Source organism: Meleagris gallopavo, chromosome 26 (genome assembly GCF_000146605.3).
Source record: "Meleagris gallopavo isolate NT-WF06-2002-E0010 breed Aviagen turkey brand Nicholas breeding stock chromosome 26, Turkey_5.1, whole genome shotgun sequence".
NCBI classification, from domain to species: Eukaryota; Metazoa; Chordata; class Aves; order Galliformes; family Phasianidae; genus Meleagris; species Meleagris gallopavo.
In genome coordinates, this window is record NC_015036.2 from 5178751 (window position 1) to 5192751 (window position 14001).

A 14001-nucleotide genomic window follows, 5' to 3' on the forward strand; every position below is an offset into this window, starting at 1 on the left:
TAGTCCAACATAAATGAGGAAGAAAAAAATACTTCTGACATTTCCAAAAAACAGAAATAATAGCAAAGTATATTAATATACATTCAACATATACTGCGCGTATTGATTACTACAATACAAAGCAATGATAAAAAAAAACAAAACAAAACAAAAAGTGTGATACTGCGAAATGGCACGGTTATAAGCGAGTCCCTGCTGTGGTGGGTGCTTACTGTAGGGTGGCCAACTCTCCCAGGAATACAGTGTCATGTAAACAAAAGGAAAACAAACCAAAGGTACAGAGCAAAAGGCTTTCGGGGTCTCCTGGCCCCCCCAGCTCCTGCCTGGTGCTGTTTGCCTGCCCAGGAGCTGTGACTGCCAGCTGTGGGCTTTTCCTCCTCTCCAGCTTTCCAGCCTGTGAATCCATTGAGCATCATTTTCCTGGGGACCAAGGGGTGGGGATGGGGGGGATGGGGGGTAGCGAATTAACCTCTGCCATGCTGGTTTCACACTTCCTTCTGTGCAAATTCAGGAGGGCTGGGTCGATTCTTTTATTATTATATATATATATTTTAAATACTCCAAAAGTGTCATTAAAGAAGAATTTCAGGTGTAGCTTCAACGTCCCGAAGGCAATGATGACACCAAGCGCTCCCCATGGCCTGGATGCTGGGGTGCTTTGCTTTCTCTCAGCCAAGGAAAGAACAAAAAGAAGAACAAAGAAGAGATCTATGCACGTCTGAACTGTATAAAGGAGAATACCACTTCTGCCACAGGCACGAGAGAGAAAACCAGTCACAATTACAATGTCATTAAAAGAAATAAAATACTTTGAACAAAAGGTGCATGTCACAATTCATATAGAACAGAATCTAGTTAAAAATTTCTCTCAAACAGAAATTCCTTTTGCCTTTTATTAATAACAATAATAATAAAACAACATTTACCAAAAAAAAAATTCCTAGATGATCAGGAGGAAAAGCTCAGAAAACAAAGGAAAAAATCTGTCTTCCCTACATTAAGCCAGGAGGAAAAAATTAAAAGAAAAAAAAAATTGCATGGGGATTAGAAATGAAAAAATTACAAAGGGGTTGGGGGAGGGCAGGGGAAGAAGTGATCCTTTTAGCACGGTGATGAAGTAAGGAACAAAAGCAGACAGAGATGCGTATTGCAGCAGGGGGTGGGGGACGGGCACTGCACCCTGCTGCCCTGCTCAGGGCTTAGGAGCCAGCAGAGGAGGGCTGGGATGCACTGCAGGCTCCTGCCTGCCCTGCAGGCTCCATGGGCTCTGCTCCCACTGCCAGCCCCAGCCCTGGATGCTCACAGCCCTCCAAACCAGACTCAGTGCTCGGGCTCCGCTGATGTGTAGGACTGGGGTTCTCCGGTGATGTCAGTGATAGCTGGAGTTACAGGCAAATATGGCCAAAAAAAAATAAAAAATTAAAGAAACCAAAGGAACAACACACTGGATGAACTGATTACGAGGAAAGGGGCCATGGTATTCCAGTTAGTCAGAAATACTACGGCAATTTGGCGCAATGCTGCTAGATACTGTTGGTTTAAAATGGACCTTTTCATTTCAAAGCTGTACATAAAACCTGCAACAGAGAGAAGAAGCAGAGGTGTGTTAGGGGATACCAGAGAGTGGCAATTCTGCTCCCACAGCCCCTCACCGCATTCCCAGTCCAAACCCACAGGGTACATCCCAGAGCAGAGCCCCCACCAACAAAACGTGGCTCTGGAAGGACAGCAAAGGCACGAAGGAGGGCCCTGAGCAAACAGAGGGGGGACAGCCAACAGTGAGGAGCTCAGAGCTGACAATGTCTTCTCCAGCCCTGCACCAATGCTGGAGCAAAGGGATGGGGAAGGAGATGCACAAAATCACGCAGCTTCAGGGCTGCCATCCAGGAGAGCCCAGATGTGCAGCTGGAGAGAAAAGGAGGACACAGATACTCACTCCCTCCTGCTTACACCCCTGCCTGCTCCATCCCAAAGGGCACCTCTGGGTGCTTGTAGCTCAGTAGGACATCTGTGATACATGTCGATGGGTAGCAAGAGGTGTTTAGATGCTGGTTGCCATCACCTAGGTTGGGATGCTCTTGACCTTCCAAACTTTCCCCACATTCTGTAACACCAAAGAACAACATCAGGGTTTGCATTAGGAGCACTAAAGAGCTGCAGCTTCTGCATGTGGGTCAGGCCAGCAAGAAGCCCAGCTCACTACTGCCACTGGCCAGCAGCAGCAGCCAAGCACAGAGCTCTACAGGCTGTCACAGGTTTGGACCCAAAATATGGCAGAGCCAGAGATGGTTATGGCATCCAAGCCTCAAGTGCAGTGAGAAATCCAAGAGACTCTTTAATTCAGCTCATGCAAACTGCACTGAGAGGGCTTTGATCCCACAGGTGACAGCCAGTCCTCCCATCCCTGCGGCTCTGCAGAGCTCACTGGCAGCAGAGGTGGCTTTGCAGTGCAGGCTGTCAGAACAACGCAGGTTCTTACAGCTCCTGACCCACACCCCAGCAGCGCCCACGCCACGTCTGCAGCCGGCCAGGTCCTTACCCTCACTCTCCCTGTCACGCAGCTGCTGGCTGGCCATGAGCGACGACTGGCTGAGGACGGCATCAGACATCCGAGCAGAGCTGAGCGCTTTTCCTGCCATTAAACTCATCCCAGGCAGGTTATCTAACTGCACCTGCGGAGACACCGGGACACAAATCAAAGTGGGACCAGAGCCAGGCACCTGCGGCTTCCCCAGCCTTCAGCAAGGGCTTCAGAGTACAAGAGTACACATCAGGGACAGCGCAGGTGCTGGCGACGTCACCTCAACAAGGAATGGAGAGACAACTCGACCCCCTCCAGACTTACATGTAACTAATTAGAGAAAAGCCCTCCTCTACAGCAGGAGGAAGCTGTAGCAAGAAACATGCCACAACCTGGGTCTGATTGTTCTCAGAGATTCAAAATGCAGAAAGCAGAGCAGCTGCTCTTTGCTCGCGGTGTGGCCAGGTCACTGAGCACTGCGAGCTGAAAGCTGGGCTCTGTGCATCTGTAAAACTTCTGCAGCCAGAGCCAAGCCTGGGGCAGTGCAAATGGTTTCATCAGAACCACTCTGGGGGCAAAAGGAAAGATGCAGCCAGCTCTGGGACAAATTAGGCAACACGTGAGCAAAGGAGAACTTCCACATTGGTCTCTTCTAAGATGTTTTCAGTATTAAGCAAACTGGGCATGCTGACTGCTGCGTCCCAACAGCACTTCATCCCTAGCAGCCCTGCAGAGCAGGGTGCTGCCTTTCTTTTGTGTCACCTCCTCCATAACCCATACACATCCAGGAGCTGCTGGGCCCAGGACTCTTCCCACTTACGTAGGCATCATCACTATTCTGGATGGTGTGATGTCTCTGCAGGGTGCGGGGCCGCGGGTGCTCACTGGACGCCGGCCGTGCTGGGTAGCCCAGCCCGTTGTGGTCAGGCACCTGCATGGCTTGGCCAGGGGAGCTCCTGTCCATACAGTTCCCTACGACGGACTCTTGAAATCAGATGAAACAGAAAAGTGTCAGATTAGCACAAGGAACCACGGCAGCTCTTGACAACACGTGCCACTGCGGCACAAACCAATGTCACTTGCATTGTGCTGCCTGCCAGGTGGGAAGGGAATTGCTGGCTGCTCTGGCTCAAGCACTGCAGCACCGGGGCTTCCTGGGATGGCCCACAGACCTCTCTGCTCCTGTGGCAGCCTCCATCTGCCTCCCCTCCAGCCCTGCATCCTCCTCCACGCATTGCTCACATTACACAAGAGAAGGAGAAGGGTCTCCTCCACCTCCGACGCAGGATGTTCTTAGCAGGGCCCCTTGGCAATTGTATGCAACAGATCTGGCTGGAAGAGCTGCCAGGATAGTAGTTGTTATCAGATGACTTCTCCCTGCCCTCCTCCAATCTAGCTGTAGGAGTACAAGAGCATTCTGCCTGGCAAAGTCCATCTGCACTGCAAGCTCTTCTGAGCAAGGGTAAAGGCTACATTCCTATCAAGCAGAACCTATCGTCATTAAGTACACGATGTTTTGAATAAAGTCCTGAGCTATGGAGAAGCCTATTGCTGGCTGTGGTGCACGTAAACAATTCTCTCTCGGTGAGCAATCCTGCGGAGCACAAACATGGGGATGAGGCCACGGGCCCTCAGGAGCTGCCCTGACGTGACACGGCCGCAGGTGGATCCCGACAGCAGTTATCAGGTTTGCAGGGAATGGTCAGCAGGAAGCAACCCTTGGTTGTGCCAGCAGCGAGACATTCCTGGCTGGGACTGTGCCCTGGGAGCTGGCAAGACGCGTGTGCTTTCCAGAGACTCGTCCCTAACATTGCTAAAACTCAAACAAGTCCTGGTCATACCCTGAGCACCCCGCGCTGCTGGAGCATCCATCCCAGCAGCCAGGCATTGAGCTCGGAGCCCCCAGAGCCCAGCCGGCAGCCGGAGCGCAGCCGGCCTCCTTCCTTTTGCACATCTGTGGGGTTAAACTCAGTTAATGGTCAGCATTCCCGGAAAGCAAGAAGGAAAACATGAGGTAAGGCAGTGCTGGCAGTGCAGGGCCGCCCACGCAGCGCTCGGGGCCCTTCCAACTGTGGGAATGGTCGGGGCAGGCATTGCCAGCAGTGCGGAGCAGCAGCAGTAAGGAGCTCAGAGTGCAGGCTGCCTGCCTTGCCCCTGCCCCGCTCCGGCAGCGAGGGACCCTTTCATCCCAGGCAGCCTTTGTGTCAGTGCATGTGATGCTGGCACCCGGCTTCCCAGCACTGGGGAAAGGTTTCCCACGGGCAGTGCTCCCGACCCCAGGTTGGAACAAGCCTGCAGCTGAGCCGCTCGGATGCGGTTTAGTCATCCCCTAACCACAGATTTGGTTGAAACTCTCATGATCTGCAGTTACCTTCTGTGGCAGATGCTCAACTGGTTTTAAAGCGGGGTCAATGCACTCTCTTGGAAGGCATAAATCCTGCTGAGCCCCCACCAATCTGCACTCCTCCCTCGAGCAGCATGCATTTCACAAGCTGGGGAGGAGGAGGAGATATTTGCCCTCTCAGCTGTCCCATTCCCACAGAAGGGGTGGTTGGAAAACCCCAAGCTGTGTCTGAGAATGGCAGCCTTGCAGAAAGCCATCTCGGGGTGCCAGAGCTGGGGTGCTCACCTCCTGCTGCCATCCCTCAGCACCTGTAACACTTGGGTTGTGCTACAGGCAAGCAAGAAGCACCAGGGCATTCAGGGTGTCTGCAGCAAGGTTTCATAGGATTGAATTGTAGGAAATGTACCTAGGTCTGCTTAGATGTCTGCTCTGTTTGGAAGTGAAGTAACACAGGCCAGATTCCAAGTGGGTTATTAAAGCCGGGAGGAAAGCTCTGAGCAGCTGCATCTCAGAGCATAGTTTACTATACAAGCCCTCCAAACAGCCCCTGGCAGGAGTGCTTACACAATGCAACTTGCAAACATTTACTTGCTTTTTACTCATTTACAAAGAGTCTTGTTGTCTAAAGTCCTTTTCCCTTGTGTAACTTGTTTTAGCACCATCAGTACTGGGGCAGAACTTTAGCTTCTGACTTCGTTAAATCTTATCACTTTGCACATTTTGGACTAAGATATTATGGTGTGAACTCAAGATTTGGTTCAAAATGCACTGCCACAGCTTTCGAATCCCACTTAACCTGAGGTTACTCTTCCCTTTTGTGCTGCAAACACCATAGGGATATTAAAGCCTGAGAGAAAACACATCAGTAACACAAAATCAAGGAAGACTTCAGAAAAGCCGGGCCTTGTCCCTGTCCCCTGCTCTGGGGGACACAGCTTGGCATGCCCACGCTGCTCTCTGCGCCTCTCTGTTCCCAGCCAGTACTTTCCCAACAAACCCATGCTGTGTCCCCAAACAAAACAGTGCCTCCTGTGCCCAGGACACTGCTCCCCTGCAATAGGGCTCCCTGTGCCAAGGGCAAGCTGATGGCTTCAGACCAGTACAGCTCAGTCCTGCAGTGAATACTGATCCACCCAGCTCAGCCTGGAAAGCCTCTCTTCAAAACCATCTTAGCAAGGGGGTAGGATTGTGTTTTTTCCTACAGAGAAGGCCTGTAATTATAGCTTGGGCAGGAATTTCTCTTACAACACATCACTGTCAATGCAGCCACCAGGGAGTAAGGGCTCAACTGCTTCCAACTAGCAGGAAAGGGCTTCACATGCTAATGGCAAGCTTTGGCTCCCTGTCTTTAGAATCAACTCCTTCCAGCTAAAGCAGGGCTCCAGCCTCACTGCTGCTTCCCGAAGTGCCTGAGCAGTGTAAGGCAGACTTAGCAGCATCTATCACCATTCTTCTGCTGCAAGTTTATGGAAGCCTTAGCAATGCCTGGACACACAGCTCTGCCCCTAAGAGAAGGAATACGCCAGGTTACAGGGCTTCCAGAAAGAAGATCTTTTCTGGGCACTTACTTACACCTGATGGGGGATCACCCCCAACGAGAAGAAATGAGTCAACTGAACCCAGCATCTCTTCAGAGACAGCACTCTCATGGTCCTGGCCTTTATCTGCCTACAGAAGTAGGTCACATTCCAAAGAGAAGAATCTAGCAGAGTTCTTATTTAACGCTGTTTATTAGAGAGACTATGCCTGCAATTTATAGCCACAAAAGCCAGAAAGAATCTAGGTAATTCTGTGCTATGCAAAATATGTCACGAAACCATTGCAGTACTAGGTAGGGATGGTGTTCTCTGGCAGGAACACAAGCAGTACGCAGCCAGTATGGAAAAGCATTTCAGCCGTGCGAGTGGCCCTGAGCCTTACCTCTGCTGGGCACCTTATTCCTACTGAATCCAGCAGCGGGCTGATGTCTGTATTGATGCTCCTGAACGTGATTAGCAGTTCCTAGCAAAGATTCTGGGTCCCCGTGCCCTCCTGCATTTACAAGCAGAGGGGTCTCGTGGCAACCTTTGGTCAATGTGTTTGAATTCTTACTGTCTGGAAAGCTGTCCCTGGCGCCCTCGCACGCACAGTCCTCCTCCATGCTCTCCGAGTGGAACAGAGCTGGCTGGTGTATGTATCCATGTGGTGGCACTGACGCAGGTACCTGCTGGATACATTCTTGCGCCCTGATTTTTAAGAGATGCTGGGGGCTGTTCTGTGGATGATAGGTGTCAGCACTCTGATAAGGCAAAGACAACGACTGACGCTCCGACAGGCTCTGTCCCATGCTGGTGCCCATGTTTCCAGCATCCCCTTGACTCATGTGCCTGAACAACTCTTGAAAATCTTGCTGCTGCTGCTGCTGCTGTTGCTGCTGCTGCTGCCGTCGTTTGATGAGCTGTGCAAATTCTGCCTGGGGCAGCCGCATGTCCGTGTGCCCCGTGAGAGAGTGACGGGGAGAAAGAAGTCCCTGGAGGATGTGCGGTACCTGCTGGTGTCGGCTGTAGTCAGGAGGTGTTGGGGACAACAGTGCTTGCTGTAGTGCCGATGCAGTGTAGTGCTGTTGTTGCTGATGTGCATTTTGAGGGAAATTGGGATACTGGTCAAGCTGTGGGACTTTGAGAGCTTGCTGAGCTGGAGGAAACCCAACTCCTCCTGATGGGCTGTAGTTACTGGGGGAAACACGAGGCTGCTCTGGGAACAGGTGGGGGTGTAAGTGCACCTGGTCGTAGTTGGTGGGGGGATTCCTGTACACGTTCAGACTGCAAAGAACAGAAAAGAACAAGTGACTGCACCGTCAGCTCCAGCTAACGAGGCGTGCAGGGCTGTCTTTGGTGCTTCCACCTCACACAGGGTTTGATCCACCGTACCCACATGAGGGCAGGGAGGCAACAACTACTCCAAAGGTAGAGTGCCCATCATCCTGTGCTCCAGGTCACCCACGAGGGCAGCTGCAGTGTAAGGTGGTGCAGCTAGTAAATGTAAGGGAAGCAGGAACCCTGACTGCACCGAGAAGAAAACATGATCTGGGAAAAGCATCTGTTCCATGTAAAAGCACTCTTCTGTTTAACTTTTCCACTTCCTGCCCTGCCCTGGCACGAGGCAGGGACAGCCACTCAGCCACTCCTGGCACAAGGTGCTTCCCAAGGCACAAAACCCCACAGCCTTGCACGCTCCCAGAGCTCCCAGCCTGGGCCAGGAATTGCTGCCAGGAGTCACTTTCACCCCCAAAACAAGGGGCTGATGAAGAACCCCCAGAACTCCACCTGACAGCCAGCAGTTCCACCTCACACCCAGCCCCATTCCCAGCTCAGGGGGGATGTGGTGCAGCAGTGCCATGGCCTTACCTGTGCGACTCGGCGCTGTCGGCGCTGAGCTGCTTGGACAGCTGCCTGTGGCCATAGGTGAGGGAGGCCATCAGGTTGGCGCGGTGCTGCATCTGGATCTGGTTGGCACTGGGGCTGATGGACATACCCCGGGTGTGGGAGGACATGCCCTGCCCGGCCACAGAGGCCCCTTGCAGGAGGTTGTTGCTGACCATGTCGCCGGGTTCCTGCACTTGGATGGTGACCTGCTGGGCCTGGGACTGCTGCTGCAGGGCCAGACATGTCAGCCCCATGGTTGGGGGAGGGGAACAGTTACCAGACTGTGGGAAGATCGTGTTGTGGGACGGCATCCCTTGGAACTGCGACTGGGAGGCTGCACCTACGAGGAACAAAGACTCTCAGCACCCACATCAGCCCAGGGCAAGGCTCAGGAGAGAGCAGAGCCCCAGGACACACGGCAAGGAGTGCACAGCTCCTGGCAACTCTGACACGCTGCGTCAGGGTGCAAAGGTCAAGCTAGAGCCTCTTGCATAGAAAGAGAAACAAAGCACAGCTCACAGTGATTTGTATCAACCCAAGAATATCAGCCCTTCCTCCCCACCTCCGGGAGCGATAAGTAAGGATCTCATGACAAGAAACGTATCAACACGTTCCAGCTGGCAGATCCTCGCGAGCTCTCGATAACACCAGCCTTGCTGCCAGATGGAGAATCTTTTACATCATCAGCAAACTGCACGAGGATTTGAGCACAGGGGGGACCAAAGCCCCCAGCTCCCCCACGCACTGTTTTCCCGGAGGCTGGATAGGAGCACACGGCTCTGCTGCCCCGAGGAGCACAGATGGCTCAGGCAACTGTCAGCACTTACCGTGGGGCTGCAGCACGCTGCTGCTCACAGGAGGTGGGCTGCTGTTTGGTTGCCTGAAGAGGTGGTTATTAGGGTGATTTGGGGGCGGGCTGGATGGCTGAATCCGTAACCTACGCAGGGAAACAAGCACCTTTTCATCACACATGCACCTCATTAAGACACTCCTTCAACTGTGAGAGCTGACGCCAAAGGCTGTATTTTTGTTGTAAGATAAACACCGTGCAGCCCATGCTTGGGATCCCAAACTCTTTGCAGCTTGCTTTCTATTTTGAGAGCCATGCCTAAAACATGTAGGTAACGAGCATAACCTGCTGGCTAGAACAAAAACCCTGGGATGAGAACATCACAAGCTTTCTTCCTGACTGTGGCCTGTGAGAAAACCTTCCTTCCTTCTTTCCTCCCTCCCTTCCTCTTTCCCTTCCTTCCTTTCTTCCCAGAATTCAGCCTGCCTCATTTACAAGTCAGGAGTGATTAAAACAAGGACTGTCACTTAACACAAAGTCTGAAAAGATGTGAGAAGTCCAGGAACCTCTGAGCAGAAATCATGAGAGAAATTGGCTTAATGAAGGCAACGCATTTTCAAGCTGGTCAGAAGGCAAAATTGTCTGTCATCTGTTCAAAGCAGATTTGTGCCTTTGAATCACATTTCTCTAATTCCAGAATTCTTTCAGAGAGGATCCAACAAAAAGGACTGTGCACATTCACCTGTGAACTGGCTCAGCCATTCTTATTTTACACACTTCCAGCCTGGCCCTGGACTCTCAGTGCGTTAGCTCATCCTTGGGTCAGGCAGAGTAAATCCCTTTAGCTTTGCTAAAGCCATTTCTTTACCTCTGAAGCTGGTGAGTGAGCAGAGCTGGCTGGTTTTCACATTGAGCTTGCAAGGGTGGAGATGGCTGAGGTGGCCGGATACAGTCCTGAACCAGGCATCAGAAAACAAAAAGTGTTTGTGATCAATACATTTAGTAATTACATTGAGTAATACATTTAGGACACGGTGATTAGTGAAGTGAGACATATCAAACACTTGGTCCCTGACTGCAGCTCTCACTACCACAGCAGCAAACATCACGGCTGAAGTCCTTCAGGTTCATTCCTCATTAAGAAAGCTGAGCAATCTACAACCTCCTCAATCCCAGGTGGACCTGCTCTGTAGTTTTATCTGCAGCCATTCAGAAAACATGGCTAAGACATCAGAAAGTCTACCTCAGGCTCTAATACCTGGATTTGCTGATGAAGAATCTGATGGTGCTGCTCTTGCTGGTACAGCATGTGTTGCTGCTGTGTCTTCTCCAGTGTCCTCTCATCCATGTGCCCACCATACATCTTCTGAAGCTGTTCACATTCCTGTAACGAGTCCAACACACCCTAAAAGTGACCGTTTGATTCACACTTATGGGGCAAAAAGGCACTCTGCTACCTGAAAAATCCAGTAAAGAAAGCTTAATCCATTTAATTTGATGGAATTGGGTGTGCAACAACATGGCTAGCTCAAGCCTTAGATAACAGAGGAGAAGCTGCACAAGCTCAAGCTGGCAGCATTGCATTCCCTTAAAAAAATGCAAGCACAAAGCTGTAGTAACGATAACTTCAAGGTGAAAAGAGCATCTTGTATTTCCACTCTATTGCAAGGTGAAAGTCCTCTCCTGATGCCAAATCCAGCTCAAGCCATGATAAGACATGCACTGGTTGCACAGGGGATAGTATGCAATATTAGTCCCAGTTCTAGCAGTATGAACTGCCCTTTTCCCAGGCATTCTGGAACAGCACCAAATCTTTGCTGCCCCAGGAAGTGTGGGAGAGCAGCAGACGCAGTTTGGCAGTGCTGATGGGACTACAGAGGCCAGCAGAACAGCCCACGTGTGGGCACAGCACCTGCATTTTTTCCCTAGGAAGAGAGGAGTGGAAGCCCCCAAAGCTCCCAGATTGCAGTTGAGCAGCAGGTACATTTAGAGGGATTTCTGCAGGGTTTGCTGCCTTAAGTCCTCCACCCCTCTCACCTGCTGAAGCTGTTTGATGCTACTGTTATTGCCCATCTTCTCCAGGTGGGCTTTGAAAGCCTGGATGCTGGCAGCACCGTCAGAGAAGCGCCGAACCGGGGAGAAGCGTTCGGTGGGGAGGTGCAGAGTGTTGGAGTCCTTGTAAATAGAACTGAACACATGGGGAAGTGGGTTAGTGATGCCAGATAAAAAACAAGCTGCGGAACACAGACACTTAATTTAAACCAGCCACGCCAAGTTCTACTGCCCACTCACCCAGAATAAATCAAGTTTTAGATCAAGAAATAAGGTGCCATCAACACCATGAAGAGGAAGCAAGATTACTGAGTACCCTCAGTAGCTGGGCAGATAAACGTGATTCAGCCACAAATCAGATCAGAGATGGGCAGCAACTCATCCACCCAAAGGCAACTTTGAAGAGCAGACACAGCTAGAATCGAGGCAACTGTGCCCAAAGAGTTACACGCATTTCCATTTGCAGTGAGATTTCTTCTTCACCAGGGGGAGCCAGAATAGGACTTTTTTGGGGAGCTGGATTCTGCCAAAGCTGGGGCTCCCTGTTGTCAGAGTTAAGCACTGAGCTCCTGCCTGCACTGGGATGAAATCTCAGCACCTGTGACATCCTGGCATTAAATTCAACAGTACCCCAGCTGCTTTCGTGCTGATATGAACCTCAGCCGCATTACTGCAGACTAGTCAAAGTCTTGGCTACTGCTCATACTGATCTTTGTGCTACTATGCATATTGATTGCTCTTTGCTGAAGTCTGTTCTAAGAAGGAGAATGATTTCTCCTGGAGAGGCTCCCCCTTATCAGAACATGACTGTGTGGAATGCTACCAGCACTCTGGGGTCAGGTCTTGTCCCTTAGCAGGACATAAATCAGTTTCCATAGATTTCACATGACTTCCTTCCATGGACAGAGCTATGTCACTCCCTTTTGATACCATCTCGTCCATTATCCTGATCCATTTGACCTTCTGTTGTACCAATGCAAAGCGGAACCTACAGGTAAAAATTACATCGAGGTTCCCAAACACACATGGCCAAGGCAGAACAGTGCTGGCTGCTGCACTTCAATCTGCTTTCAGATACTAAGTTATCATGACCAAAACTGGTGCTCTATATAAAGAAGATGGCTTAAAATACGTGAAGTGCTAAAATAAAACCCACCAGCTGTTCAACAGCCAAGGTCTAGTTATGTGATGACACGAGTGCTAATGGTTTCTGTGCTGTGTGTGTCTCAGACATGACTGTGGGGAGTCTGTTTAGGCCATAGTCAGATGAAGTTTCCATGATTCCTTAGGTAAAATGTGAGGCAGGCTCACAGCACACTACAACACCAAGGGTGGAATGAACAGAATGAACGAAACAGTCTCAGGACCATGAGGCAGAGGTGATATCAACATACTGACACAGGGTGTTTTAACAATTTCTTATAAAAAATAAGTCAGTTCCTGCAGTGCATGAGCGACGCAGCTTACCTTCACAATTTGAAGCAGTCCTTAAAGTAGGACACAACACCTTCTGGTTGTTTTGCAAGCTGCACTTCTCTTCCTATTAAGGTTTTCTGTGACCCCAGAAATCTCCCCCTCCTGCTCTTCCCATCCCCCAAGCACATCTAAGGGAGAAACTTCAGGGTGTAGAGGTGCTTATCTTGGTTGTCTAGAGTTCCAGCGTGGCACTGACACTGGCTCAGTCTGCTCAGAGTTCACCTGTCTCTGCTGATTACATCAGTGCTCAGCTCAGCAGGTATCTGGCTACAATAAAAAGCACTTTGTCAAGCTCGCCAGCATGAGCTGGCTGAAAGATTTAATGCAAATCTAGCCTGGTAGGCAACTGTTTTCTCAACAGTTGAGACCAACAGGCAGCAAACTCTGTACTTTGCAGCTGGTTTGCAGTCTTGGCACTGAGAGGTTCAGAACGCAGGTTTTAAGCTCTCTCTGTGGCATTAGTGTTTACAGTTTGCTTCTGTGCCAAGGACTCCGTGTCAAATTAACGCTTCTCACAATTAGGAATGACCTACTCAAACATTTGGAGTGTGTTTAGACACCATCTGCAGCAGATCCCTCTTTTCCACTGCAATTTTTCTTCCCACTCAAGCTTCCTTTCCCCATATCCTTCCCCTCAGGGGTTAAAGATGGGAAATAAAATGGCTCTCCAGGAGCTTTGCAAAGAGACTTTGCAGTCAAAACAAACAACTCTGGTGCAGAACAGTGAGGATTTTAAGCTGTGGCATAGATAAGTTTTGGTGCAGTCTTGCCCTTGCATCTGACTCCAAAATGTTCCAGAGAAAATCTACTACCTACTGCTAACTTGACACCTACCAATAAAACAGAGAAAGCTCTCTAAAATGAACAGATTATTCTCAACCCTTCAGTGATGGCAGCCATTCTGGCAAACCATCTCCTGCCACAAAAACAGGACCAGAGGGGACAAGCCAGCTGACTGCTGCCCCAGCACTGCCTGCAGCTGCAGGCACAGAGCCCACGCCAGTGCAGAACTCCAGCGTGGTCGGACACGTCTGCCCTGGGGATCTGCTCCTGATGCTTCCTCCTCCTCCTCACCCCTCCCTGCCAAGCGGGATGTCTTCAGTGCTCCATTCCAGGTGACATCTGAGCAGGTTTCCTGGCGCAAAGCTGCCCGAAGGGCCGGTGTCATTACTCACCGGTGCTGATCGGGTACCAGGTGTGGAGCCCAAGCCCGGGGTCGGAAGGACTGCTGTCCTAGCTGCCTCTGCAAGTCTGGAGGGATTTCAGCTGTAGGGTTGGTCATTGCCAGAGTGTGCCTTTTTGACCTATTTGCCAAGTATCTGCAACAAGCAGGAGCACATTTTATAAGAGACTGATGGGAAGATACTCCAAAAACAGGGAGTGTTAGATAATCCAGAGTAAAGGTGAAGGAAGA

At 50.7% G+C, this 14001-nt stretch overlaps 1 protein-coding gene across 4 annotated transcripts in view; it reads right to left on the reverse strand.

Moving 5' to 3' along the window:
* Nucleotides 1-1002: 1002 nt before the first annotated feature.
* Nucleotides 1003-14001, reverse strand: part of SIK3 (SIK family kinase 3) — a 35552-nt gene continuing 22553 nt past the window's right edge. For 2 of the 4 annotated variants that reach the window (XM_010723721.3, XM_010723720.3), the window contains exons 14-24: nt 13763-13906; nt 11097-11247; nt 10318-10443; nt 9928-10013; nt 9097-9206; nt 8252-8609; nt 6786-7666; nt 3342-3505; nt 2540-2672; nt 1937-2104; nt 1003-1577 (exon numbers count right to left, since the gene is read on the reverse strand). In XM_010723721.3, coding sequence (XP_010722023.1) covers nt 1947-2104; nt 2540-2672; nt 3342-3505; nt 6786-7666; nt 8252-8609; nt 9097-9206; nt 9928-10013; nt 10318-10443; nt 11097-11247; nt 13763-13906 — 2311 coding nt within the window. In that variant the 3' untranslated portion in view covers nt 1003-1577; nt 1937-1946. The remainder of the gene's footprint in view (nt 1578-1936; nt 2105-2539; nt 2673-3341; nt 3506-6785; nt 7667-8251; nt 8610-9096; nt 9207-9927; nt 10014-10317; nt 10444-11096; nt 11248-13762; nt 13907-14001) is intronic. The other 2 variants (XM_010723724.3, XM_010723723.3) reach the window with 1 other exon arrangement.